Genomic DNA, 13,823 nt, shown 5'->3' on the forward strand with positions numbered 1-13,823 from the left:
TGGACGTACCTTAGGACTGTAGGACTGTACGTAGTTTGGGATATGGCACATTACCTAGGTCATGGCCGACCAACCTGGGGAATCACCTGTCTCCTAATTCATCCTTCTCTTGATGTCAGGATGTATAATGTCTGGCACACACTTAGCCATGTATGTACCTGGCGGGGAGTAAGTGCATACACACTTACTGATGGTGGGGAAGCAGAGGACATGCCCCCATATCCTCCCCACCCTGCGTGCACGACGGAAGATCTGTGGACGCATTTCGTCAATGACTGTGTGCGTACACCTTTACCGATGGCGGGGGAGCGGAGGACATGCCCCCATATCCTCCCCACCCTGCCTGCACGACGGAAGATCTGCGGACGCATTTCGTCAATGACTGTGTGCGTACACCCTTACCGATGGCGGGGGAGCAAAGGACATGCCCCCATATCCTCCCCACCCTGCCTGCACGACGGAAGATCTGTGGACGCATTTCGCCAATGACTGTGTGCGTACACACTTACTGATGGCAGGGGAGCGGAGGACATGCCCCCATATCCTCCCCACCCTGCGTGCACGACGGAAGATCTTCTGACGCGTTTCGTCAATGACTGTGTGCGTACACACTTACCGATGGCTGGGGAGCAGAGGACATGCCCCCATATCCTCCCCACCCTGCCTGCATGACTGAAGATCTGCTGACATGTTTCGTCAATGACTGTGTGCGTACACACTTACCGATGGCTGGGGAGCAAAGGACATGCCCCCATATCCTCCCCACCCTGCGTGCACGACGGAAGATCTGCTGACGCGTTTCGTCAATGACTGTGTGCGTACACACTTACCGATGGCGGGGAGCAAAGGACATACCCCATATCCTCCCCACCCTGCGTGCACGACGGAAGATCTGCTGACGCGTTTCATCAATGACTGTGTGCGTACACACTTACTGATGGCTGGGGAGCAGAGGACATGCCCCCATATCCTCCCCACCCTGCCTGCATGACGGAAGATCTGCTGACATGTTTCGTCAATGACTGTGTGCGTACACCCTTACCGATGGCTGGGGAGCAAAGGACATGCCCCCATATCCTCCCCACCCTGCGTGCACGACGGAAGATCTGCTGACGCGTTTCGTCAATGACTGTGTGCGTACACACTTACCGATGGCGGGGGAGCAAAGGACATGCCCCCATATCCTCCCCACCCTGCCTGCATGATGGAAGATCTGCTGACGCGTTTCATCAATGACTGTGTGCGTACACCCTTACCGATGGCTGGGGAGCAAAGGACATGCCCCCATATCCTCCCCACCCTGCGTGCACGACGGAAGATCTGCTGACGCGTTTCGTCAATGACTGTGTGCGTACACACTTACCGATGGCGGGGGAGCAAAGGACATGCCCCCATATCCTCCCCACCCTGCCTGCATGATGGAAGATCTGCTGACGCGTTTCATCAATGACTGTGTGCGTACACACTTACCGATGGCGGGGAGCAAAGGACATACCCCATATCCTCCCCACCCTGCGTGCACGACGGAAGATCTGCTGACGCGTTTCGTCAATGACTGTGTGCGGTCACACTTACCGATGGCTGGGGAGCAGAGGACATGCCCCCATATCCTCCCCACCCTGCGTGCACGACGGAAGATCTGCTGACGCGTTTCGTCAATGACTGTGTGCGTACACACTTACCGATGGCGGGGAGCAAAGGACATGCCCCCATATCCTCCCCACCCTGCGTGCACGACGGAAGATCTGCTGACGCGTTTCGTCAATGACTGTGTGCGTACACCCTTACCGATGGCTGGGGAGCAAAGGACATGCCCCCATATCCTCCCCACCCTGCGTGCACGACGGAAGATCTGCGGACGTGTTTCGTCAATGACTGTGTGCGTACACCCTTACCGATGGCTGGGAAGGCAGAGGACATGCCCCCATATCCTCCCCACCCTGCCTGCATGACGGAAGATCTGCTGACGCGTTTCGTCAATGACTGTGTGCGTACACACTTACCGATGGCGGGGAGCAAAGGACATGCCCCCATATCCTCCCCACCCTGCGTGCACGACGGAAGATCTGCTGACGCGTTTCGTCAATGACTGTGTGCGTACACACTTACCGATGGCTGGGGAGCAGAGGACATGCCCCCATATCCTCCCCACCCTGCGTGCACGACGGAAGATCTGCTGACGCGTTTCGTCAATGACTGTGTGCGTACACACTTACCGATGGCGGGGAGCAAAGGACATGCCCCCATATCCTCCCCACACTGCGTGCACGACAGAAGATCTGCGGACGTGTTTCGTCAATGACTGTGTGCGTACACCCTTACCGATGGCTGGGGAGCAGAGGACATGCCCCCATATCCTCCCCACCCTGCCTGCATGACGGAAGATCTGCTGACGCGTTTCGTCAATGACTGTGTGCGTACACACTTACCGATGGCGGGGAGCAAAGGACATGCCCCCATATCCTCCCCACCCTGCGTGCACGACGGAAGATCTGCTGACGCGTTTCGTCAATGACTGTGTGCGTACACCCTTACCGATGGCTGGGGAGCAAAGGACATGCCCCCATATCCTCCCCACCCTGCGTGCACAACGGAAGATCTGCGGACGTGTTTCGTCAATGACTGTGCGTACACCCTTACCGATGGCTGGGGAGCAGAGGACATGCCCCCATATCCTCCCCACCCTGCCTGCATGACGGAAGATCTGCTGACGCGTTTCGTCAATGACTGTGTGCGTACACACTTACCGATGGCGGGGAGCAAAGGACATGCCCCCATATCCTCCCCACCCTGCGTGCACGACGGAAGATCTGCTGACGCGTTTCGTCAATGACTGTGTGCGTACACCCTTACCGATGGCTGGGGAGCAAAGGACATGCCCCCATATCCTCCCCACCCTGCGTGCACAACGGAAGATCTGCGGACGTGTTTCGTCAATGACTGTGTGCGTACACCCTTACCGATGGCTGGGGAGCAGAGGACATGCCCCCATATCCTCCCCACCCTGCCTGCATGACGGAAGATCTGCTGACGCGTTTCGTCAATGACTGTGTGCGTACACACTTACCGATGGCTGGGAGCAGAGGACATGCCCCCATATCCTCCCCACCCTGCCTGCATGACGGGAGATCTGCTGACATGTTTCATCAATGACTGTGTGCGTACACCCTTACCGATGGCGGGGGAGCGGAGGACATGCCCCCATATCCTCCGCACCCTGCCTGCATGACGGAAGATCTGCTGACGCGTTTGTTGTCCAATGTGGTGCCAGGTTTAGTGTGTGTTGGGGGGGTATAAGAACACTGGCACTGACTGTGGTGGTGTTGGGTGCAGGGAAGCCTCGGGCACGGTGACCCTGCAATAACTGCTATAGGTGGATAACAATGTGCAGTTCTGGGAAGTGACTTGTTTTGCGCGTCTGGGTTCTGATTACATGTAAGTGATTATATCGCTCATGTGGCTTATCTCCCAATACGCCCTTTGCGCTGCCCGGATACAACCCACCCACTGCGTACGGCCTGACTCTCTACAGTACCGTTATTTGCCAGCGTTCTATCCAGGGCGGGAAGTGATTATATAGGGCATAAAATAGGCCGATGTCCTGCGTTATTGTCTGATCCTGTTATGCAGCGAATTCCTAATTACTCCCATTTATTATGTTCTAGATTTGTTGGTTATTTAGGGACTCTCTTTTTAGCCACTCTGAGAGTGATTGGGGTTGTTCTTATAAGTCTGTGGGAGCCGTCCTCCTTGCCACCCATGTATTTGTATTGTAGGACATAGCGAAGGGAGGAGCGTCAGTCAGGTGGGGGGCATAGAGCATGCGGAGGAGGAGCGTCAGTCAGGTGGGGGGCATAGAGCATGCAGAGGGAGGAGCGTCAGTCAGGTGGGGGCATAGAGCATGCCGAGGGAGGAGCGTCAGTCAGGTGGGGGGCATAGAGCATGCCGAGGGAGGAGTGTCAGTCAGGTGGGGGGCATAGAGCATGCCGAGGGAGGAGCGTCAGTCAGGTGGTGGATAAAACACGCAGAGGGAGGAGCGTCAGTCAGATGGGGGGATAGGGGAACACGCTGAGGGAGGAGCCTCAGTCAGGTGGGGGGATAGTAGAACACGCAGAGGGAGGAGCGTCAGTCAGGTGGGGGATAATGGAACACGCAGAGGGAGGAGCGTCAGTCAGGTGGGGGTAGTAGATCACGCAGAGGGAGGAGCATCAGTCAGGTGGGGGTAGTAGATCACACAGAGGGAGGAGCATCAGTGTGGTTGGGGATAAGTAGAACACGCAGAGGGAGGAGCGTCAGTCAGGTGGGGGGGATAGTGGAACACGCAGAGGGAGGAGCGTCAGTCAGGTGGGGGATAGGGGAACACGCAGAGGGAGAAGCGTCAGTCAGGTGGGGGATAGGGGAACACGCAGAGGAGGAGCGTCAGTCAGGTGGGGGATAGTAGAACACGCATAGGGAGGAGCGTCAGTCAGGTGGGGGGATAGGGGAACACGCAGAGGGAGGAGCGTCAGTCAGGTGGGGGATAGTAGAACACGCAGAGGGAGGAGCGTCAGTCAGATGGGGGTAGTAGATCATGCAGAGGGAGGAGCGTCAGTCAGGTGGGGGTACTAGATCACGCAGAGGGAGGAGCATCAGTCAGGTGGGGATAGTAGAACACTCAGAGGGAGGAGCATCAGTCAGGTTGGGGGATAGAACACGCAGAGGGTGGAGCGTTAGCCAGGTGGGGGGGGGGGGATAGAACACGCAGAGGGAGGAGCGTCAGTCAGGTGGGGGGATAGGGGAACACGCAGAGGGAGGAGCATCAGTCAGGTGGGGGGGATAGTGGAACACGCAGAGGGAGGAGCGTCAGTCAGGTGGGGGATAGTAGAACACGCAGAGGGAGGAGCGTCAGTCAGGTGGGGGGATAGGGGAACACGCAGAGGGAGGAGCGTCAGTCAGGTGGGGGATAGTAGAACACGCAGAGGGAGGAGCGTCAGTCAGGTGGGGGATAGTAGAACACGCAGAGGGAGGAGCGTCAGTCAGGTGGGGGTAGTAGATCATGCAGAGGGAGGAGCGTCAGTCAGGTGGGGGTACTAGATCACGCAGAGGGAGGAGCATCAGTCAGGTGGGGATAGTAGAACACTCAGAGGGAGGAGCATCAGTCAGGTTGGGGGTTAGAACACGCAGAGGGTGGAGCGTTAGCCAGGTGGGGGGGGGGATAGAACACGCAGAGGGAGGAGCGTCAGTCAGGTGGGGGATAGGGGAACACGCAGAGGGAGGAGCATCAGTCAGGTGGGGGGGATAGTGGAACACGCAGAGGGAGGAGCGTCAGTCAGGTGGGGGATAGGGGAACACGCAGAGGGAGGAGCGTCAGTCAGGTGGGGGTAGTAGATCACGCAGAGGGAGGAGCGTCAGTCAGGTGGGGGTAGTAGATCACACAGAGGGAGGAGCATCAGTGTGGTTGGGGATAGTAGAACACGCAGAGGGAGGAGCGTCAGTCAGGTGGGGGATAGGGGAACACGCAGAGGGAGAAGCGTCAGTCAGGTGGGGGATAGGGAACACGCAGAGGGAGGAGCGTCAGTCAGGTGGGGGGATAGGGGAACACGCAGAGGGAGAAGCGTCAGTCAGGTGGGGGATAGTAGAACACGCAGAGGGAGGAGCGTCAGTCAGGTGGGGGGATAGGGGAACACGCAGAGGGAGGAGCGTCAGTCAGGTGGGGGATAGTAGAACACGCAGAGGGAGGAGCGTCAGTCAGGTGGGGGGATAGGGGAACACGTAGAGGGAGGAGCGTCAGTCAGGTGGGGGATAGTAGAACACGCAGAGGGAGGAGCGTCAGTCAGGTGGGGGATAGTAGAACACGCAGAGGGAGGAGCGTCAGTCAGGTGGGGGTAATAGATCACGTAGAGGGAGGAGCGTCAGTCAGGTGGGGGTAGTAGATCACGCAGAGGGAGGAGCATCAGTCAGGTGGGGGATAGTAGAACACGCAGAGGGAGGAGCGTCAGTCAGGTGGGGGGATGGTAGAACACTCAGAGGGAGGAGCATCAGTCAGGTTGGGGGATAGAACACGCAGAGGGTGGAGCGTTAGCCAGGTGGGGGGGGGATAGAACACGCAGAGGGAGGAGCGTCAGTCAGGTGGGGGATAGGGGAACACGCAGAGGGAGGAGCGTCAGTCAGGTGGGGGATAGGGGAACACGCAGAGGGAGGAGCGTCAGTCAGGTGGGGGTAGTAGATCACGCAGAGGGAGGAGCATCAGTCAGGTGGGGGATAGGGGAACAAGCAGAGGGAGGAGCGTCCAGTCAGGTGGGGGTAGTAGATCACGCAGAGGGAGGGGCGTTAGTCAGGTGGGGGATAGGGGAACACGCAGAGGGAGGAGCGTCAGTCAGGTGGGGGGATAGTGGAACACGCAGAGGGAGGAGCGTCAGTCAGGTGGGGGATAGGGGAACACGCAGAGGGAGGAGCGTCAGTCAGGTGGGGGTAGTTTATCACGCAGAGGGAGGAGCATCAGTGTGGTTGGGGATAGTAGAACACGCAGAGGGAGGAGCGTCAGTCAGGTGGGGGGGATAGTGGAACACGCAGAGGGAGGAGTGTCAGTCAGGTGGGGGATAGGGGAACACGCAGAGGGAGGAGCGTCAGTCAGGTGGGGGTAGTAGATCAGGCAGAGGGAGGAGCGTCAGTCAGGTGGGGGATAGGGGAACACGCAGAGGGAGGAGCGTCAGTCAGGTGGGGGTAGTAGATCATGCAGAGGGAGGGGCGTCAGTCAGGTAGGGGATAAGGGAACACACAGAGGGAGGAGCGTCAGTCAGGTGGGGGTAGTAGATCATGCAGAGGGAGGAGCATCAGTCCTGTGGGTGTGGGGGGGTAGTAGAGTAGATATATAGAGGTAGAAAAAATGTTGGCCAGATGTATAGATGTGTGAGCAGTGATGCAGATTGCACACACTGTATATGGGGTTCTCGGGGACTGGATTGCTGCCGTGCTGATGAATGTTGTACATACGTCTGTGCTCACATTACTGATTTTGTTTCTTGCAGTCACAATGAACGGAAAGTAACGTGTAAGCATCCTGTAACCGGCCAGCCATCCCAGGACAACTGCATCTTCGTGGTGAATGATCAGTGAGTGCTGTCCGATCTCTATGTAATATATACTGTACTTACCCGGGACCACCCAGGGACAGAGGTGTATACCCTATAGTAATTACCTGGGACCACCCAGGGACAGAGGTGTATACCCTATAGTAATTACCCGGGACCACGCAGGGACAGAGGTGTGTATCCTATAGTAATTACCCGGGACCACCCAGGGACAGAGGTGTATACCCTATAGTAATTACCCGGGACCACGCAGGGACAGAGGTGTGTATCCTATAGTAATTACCGGGTCCATGCAGGGACAGAGGTGTATACCCTATAGTAATTACCCGGGACCACGCAGGGACAGAGGTGTATACCCTATAGTAATTACCCGGGACCACCCAGGGACAGAGGTGTATACCCTATAGTAATTACCCGGGACCACCCAGGGACAGAGGTGTATACCCTATAGTAATTACCCGGGACCACGCAGGGACAGAGGTGTATACCCTATAGTAATTACCTGGGACCACGCAGGGACAGGTGTGTATCCTATAGTAATTCCCCGGGACCACGCAGGGACAGAGGTGTATAGCCTATAGTAATTACCCGGGACCACGCAGGGACAGAGGTGTGTATCCTATAGTAATTACCCGGGACCACGCAGGGACAGAGGTGTATACCCTATAGTAATTACTCGGGACCACCCAGGGACAGAGGTGTATACCCTATAGTAATTACCCGGGACCACGCAGGGACAGAGGTGTGTATCCTATAGTAATTACCCGGGACCACGCAGGGACAGAGGTGTGTATCCTATAGTAATTACCCGGGACCACGCAGAGACAGAGGTGTATAGCCTATAGTAATTACCCGGGACCACGCAGGGACAGAGGTGTATACCCTATAGTAATTACTCGGGACCACCCAGGGACAGAGGTGTATACCCTATAGTAATTACCCGGGACCACGCAGGGACAGAGGTGTGTATCCTATAGTAATTACCCGGGACCACGCAGGGACAGAGGTGTGTATCCTATAGTAATTACCCGGGACCACGCAGGGACAGAGGTGTGTATCCTATAGTAATTACCCGGGACCACGCAGGGACAGAGGTGTATACCCTATAGTAATTACCCGGGACCACGCAGGGACAGAGGTGTATACCCTATAGTAATTACCCGGGACCACGCAGGGACAGAGGTGTAAATACTATAGTAATTACCCGGGACCACCCAGGGACAGAGGTGTATACCCTATAGTAATTACCTGGGACCACGCAGGGACAGAGGTGTGTATCCTATAGTAATTACCCGGGACCACGCAGGGACAGAGGTGTATAGCCTATAGTAATTACCCGGGACCACGCAGGGCAGAGGTGTATATCCTATAGTAATTACCCGGGACCACGCAGGGACAGAGGTGTATATACTATAGTAATTACCCGGGACCACTCATGGACAGAGGTGTATACCCTATAGTAATTACCCGGGACCACGCAGGGACAGAGGTGTATACCCTATAGTAATTACCCGGGACCACGCAGGGACAGAGGTGTGTATCCTATAGTAATTACTCGGGACCACCCAGGGACAGAGGTGTGTACCCTATAGTAATTACCCGGGACCACCAAGGGACAGAGGTGTATACCCTATAGTAATTACCCGGGACCACGCAGGGACAGAGGTGTGTATCCTATAGTAATTACCCGGGATCACCCAGGGACAGAGGTGTATAGCCTATAGTAATTACCCGGGACCACCCAGGGACAGAGGTGTATATCCTATAGTAATTACCCAGGACCACCCAGGGACAGAGGTGTATATCCTATAGTAATTACCCGGGACCACCCAGGGACAGAGGTGTCTATCCTATAGTAATTACCCAGGACCACCCAGGGACAGAGGTGTATATCCTATAGTAATTACCCGGGACCACCCAGGGACAGAGGTGTATATCCTATAGTAATTACCCGGGACCACCCAGGGACAGAGGTGTGTATCCTATAGTAATTACCCGGGACCACCCAGGGACAGAGGTGTGTATTCTATAGTAATTACCCTGGACCAGAGACAGAGGTTTATACCCTATAGTAATTACCCGGGACCACCCAGGGACAGAGGTGTATATCCTATAGTAATTACCCGGGACCACCCAGGGACAGAGGTGTATATCCTATAGTAATTACCCGGGACCACCCAGGGACAGAGGTGTATATCCTATAGTAATTACCCGGGACCACCCAGGGACAGAGGTGTATATCCTATAGTAATTACCCGGGACCACCCAGGGACAGAGGTGTATATCCTATAGTAATTACCCGGGACCACCCAGGGACAGAGGTGTATATCCTATAGTAATTACCCGGGACCACCCAGGGACAGAGGTGTGTATTCTATAGTAATTACCCTGGACCAGAGACAGAGGTTTATACCCTATAGTAATTACCCGGGACCACCCAGGGACAGAGGTGTGTATCCTATAGTAATTACCCGGGACCACCCAGGGACAGAGGTGTGTATTCTATAGTAATTACCCCGGACCAGAGACAGAGGTTTATACCCTATAGTAATTACCCGGGACCACCCAGGGACAGAGGTGTGTATCCTATAGTAATTACCCTGGACCAGGGACAGAGGTTTATACCCTATAGTAATTACCCGGGACCACCCAGGGACAGAGGTGTGTATCCTATAGTAATTACCCTGGACCAGGGACAGAGGTTTATACCCTATAGTAATTACCCGGGACCACCCAGGGACAGAGGTGTGTATCCTATAGTAATTACCCTGGACCAGGGACAGAGGTTTATACCCTATAGTAATTACCCGGGACCACCCAGGGACAGAGGTGTGTATCCTATAGTAATTACCCTGGACCAGGGACAGAGGTTTATACCCTATAGTAATTACCCGGGACCACCCAGGGACAGAGGTGTGTATCCTAACTGTATGTAGTAATGGCCCCTGAGCACCTGGAGACGATATTGATTCTCTGCCCATACTTCCTGTGGTTTCTCCTAGCGGATATATGCAGATTCTGTGTGGTGTGGCAGAACATCGGTACCGTAGTGTGGGCTGCCGCCGGTATCACACCTTCCGATTGTATAAATGTATAATGTCTGAGGGGTTCTATGTTATACTTGTTCCAGGACAATACCAAGAGACCCCAGGTATCCAGCGATACAGGCGTCTTGTATCCTTGTATCTGTCCTGTGAGAACTTTGCTTGGTTCCACCTTTGGTCTTAGTGTCCCGCTGATGTCCTGGTGCTGCCGATGTCTATTCCTTTTCCTTCCTTTTCCTCCCTTGTAGGGCGTCCTCTACAATGACGTCTCAGGAGACAAAAGACCGAACCCTGAGTGTGACGAGTGATAATTCCAACTACAACCCTGACCCTGCTGCAAACCCTACTAGCCCCCTGACCAGGGTAAGTGTGCTATTATCTGGTTGTGCCCACGCTGATACAGAGCCAACCCTTGTCGCAGGTGACCCTAAACTAAGTAAGGTTATAACCAGACCAGGATGTCACCGCCGCACAGAGGGACTTCAACAAGCTGGAGACTTGGGCTGATCATTGGGAAATTAGACTTATCGTAGATAAATGTAAGAAACCAGTGATAATATAGGATTGTCATAGGTAGGTATAACTCTAGCAGAAATCAATAATAGTTTGGACTCGATGGACTGACGTCTTTTATTCAACCTCACAAATGGTCACTTCTGCAGACTGTCCAACATTTCCTGCTGTATCTATAGGAGGTACTGGGTATAGGGAGTGCTGGAGGAGTCCGGTGTCCCCCGGCTTGGAGGGGATTGTGGCGTCCCCCGGCTAGGCGGGGACTGTGGCGTCCCCCCCGGCTGGCTAGGCGGGGACTGTGGCGTCCCCCCGGCTGGCTAGGCGGGGACTGTGGCGTCCCCCGGCTAGGCGGGGACTGTGGCGTCCCCCCGGCTAGTCACGAGCTGTGGAGAGCGCTGTCCACTAGACAGCCACACAGTGATGTGCAGAGGGTTACGTCATGCCCTGAGTTACTGAGCGCTGCGATTCGCCCACTGCCATCTCTGCACACACTGTGTAATTGCTGTACACTGGTCTCCTATGGTGCTGTTCCCTATATTGTGTGTATGTCTCCTACACTTCCCTCCCCCTCATCCCAGCATTACATTCTGTACGGTGTCCTGGAGTCCTCATATAAAGACTCCATTACTGATGGATTAGGCTGGAGCTGCATTAATGTGGATCGGGCTGTATATAACCTTTCCCGCTGTCTTCCCAATTCACTTACTGCGGTACAACTGTATTGTGTAACCTGTGCTGTCATGAGGAAATGATTAACCCCAGACAGCCCTTCCCATGTGTGCGGAAACACCCCAGTTACACAGAGAGAAAGTGCAGAAGAGATCATGTACTGTAACCTCAAGACAATGGCGCTACTACCTGTGCGTTACAGACCACCCCTCTCGGTACAACGGCGCCTCTACCTGTGCGTTACAGACCTCCCCTCTCTGTACAATGGCGCTCCTACCTGTGCGTTACAGACCTCCCCTCTCTGTACAATGGCGCCCCTACCTGTGCGTTACAGACCACCCCTCTCTGTACAATGGCGCTCCTACCTGTGCGTTACAGACCGCCCCTCTCTGTACGTTGGTGCTCCTACCTGTGCGTTACAGACCGCCCCTCTCTGTACAATGGCGCTCCTACCTGTGTGTTACAGACCACCCCTCTCGGTACAACGGCGCCTCTACCTGTGCGTTACAGACCTCCCTTCTCTGTACAACGGCGCTCCTACCTGTGCGTTACAGACCTCCCTTCTCTGTACAACAGCGCTCCTACCTGTGTGCGTTACAGACCGCCCCTCTCTGTACAACGGCGCCTCTACCTGTGCGTTACAGACCGCCCCTCTCTGTACAACGGCGCCCCTACCTGTGCGTTACAGACCTCCCCTCTCTGTACAATGGCGCTCCTACCTGTGCGTTACAGACCGCCCCTCTCTGTACAACGGCGCTACTACCTGTGCGTTACAGACCGCCCCTCTCTGTACAACGGCGCCCCTACCTGTGTGTTACAGACCGCCCCTCTCTGTACAACGGCGCTCCTACCTGTGCGTTACAGACCGCCCCTCTCTGTACAATGGCGCTCCTACCTGTGCGTTAGACCGCCCCTCTCTGTACAACGGCGCCCCTACCTGTGCGTTACAGACCTCCCCTCTCTGTACAATGGCGCTCCTACCTGTGCGTTACAGACCGCCCCTCTCTGTACAACGGCGCTACTACCTGTGCGTTACAGACCGCCCCTCTCTGTACAACGGCGCCCCTACCTGTGTGTTACAGGCCGCCCCTCTCTGTACAACGGCGCCCCTACCTGTGCGTTACACACCGCCCCTCTCTGTACAACGGCGCTCCTACCTGTGCGTTACAGACCTCCCCTCTCTGTACAATGGCGCTCCTACCTGTGCGTTACAGACCTCCCCTCTCTGTACAATGGCGCTACTACCTGTGCGTTACAAACCGCCCCTCTCTGTACAACGGCGCCTCTACCTGTGCGTTACAGACCTCCCCTCTCTGTACAATGGCGCTCCTACCTGTGCGTTACAGACCGCCCCTCTCTGTACAATGGCGCTCCTACCTGTGTGTTACAGACCGCCCCTCTCTGTACAGCGGCGCCTCTACCTGTGCGTTACAGACCTCCCTTCTCTGTACAACGGCGCCTCTACCTGTGCGTTACAGACCGCCCCTCTCTGTACAATGGTGCCCCTACCTGTGCGTTACAGACCGCCCCTCTCTGTACAATGGCGCTCCTACCTGTGCATTACAGACCGCCCCTCTCGGTACAACGGCGCCCCTACCTGTGCGTTCCAGACCGCCCCTTTCTGTACAATGACGCTACTACCTGTGCGTTACCGACCGCCCCTCTCGGTACAACGGCGCCCCTACCTGTGCGTTACAGACCGCCCCTCTCTGTACAATGACGCTCCTACCTGTGCGTTACAGACCGCCCCTCTCTGTACAACGGCGCCTCTACCTGTGCGTTACAGACCTCCCCTCTCTGTACAATGGCGCTACTACCTGTGCGTTACAGACCGCCCCTCTCTGTACAATGGTGCTCCTACCTGTGTGTTACAGATCGCCCCTCTCTGTACAACGGCGCCTCTACCTGTGCGTTACAGACCTCCCTTCTCTGTACAATGGCGCCTCTACCTGTGCGTTACAGACCGCCCCTCTCTGTACAATGGCGCTCCTACCTGTGCGTTACAGACCGCCCCTCTCTGTACAACAGCGCCTCTACCTGTGCGTTATAGACCGCCCCTCTCGGTACAACGGCGCCCCTACCTGTGCGTTACAGACCGCCCCTTTCTGTACAATGACGCTACTACCTGTGCGTTACCGACCGCCCCTCTCGGTACAATGACGCTACTACCTGTGCGTTACAGACCGCCCCTCTCTGTACGTTGGTGCTCCTACCTGTGCGTTACAGACCGCCCCTCTCTGTACAATGGCGCTCCTACCTGTGTGTTACAGACCACCCCTCTCGGTACAACGGCGCCTCTACCTGTGCGTTACAGACCTCCCTTCTCTGTACAACGGCGCTCCTACCTGTGCGTTACAGACCTCCCTTCTCTGTACAACAGCGCTCCTACCTGTGTGCGTTACAGACCGCCCCTCTCTGTACAACGGCGCCTCTACCTGTGCGTTACAGACCGCCCCTCTCTGTACAACGGCGCCCCTACCTGTGCGTTACAGACCTCCCCTCTCTGTACAATGGCGCTCCTACCTGT

General features: G+C 55.7%; 1 protein-coding gene across 9 annotated transcripts in view; it reads left to right on the forward strand.

Moving 5' to 3' along the window:
• The window catches only part of PLEKHA5 (pleckstrin homology domain containing A5), a 120,836-nt gene that overhangs the window by 13,803 nt on the left and 93,210 nt on the right, over positions 1-13,823 (forward strand). For all 9 annotated transcript variants that reach the window (XR_014473287.1, XM_083180728.1, XM_083180730.1 and 6 more), the window contains exons 4-5: positions 7,008-7,091; positions 10,363-10,477. Coding sequence is in view for 8 of the 9 variants with exons in the window: in XM_083180728.1 (XP_083036854.1) it covers positions 7,008-7,091; positions 10,363-10,477 (199 nt within the window). In the remaining variant the exon portion in view is untranslated. The remainder of the gene's footprint in view (positions 1-7,007; positions 7,092-10,362; positions 10,478-13,823) is intronic.

This window comes from Crinia signifera, chromosome 4 (genome assembly GCF_055691185.1).
Source record: "Crinia signifera chromosome 4, ASM5569118v1, whole genome shotgun sequence".
Lineage (NCBI taxonomy): Eukaryota > Metazoa > Chordata > Amphibia > Anura > Myobatrachidae > Crinia > Crinia signifera.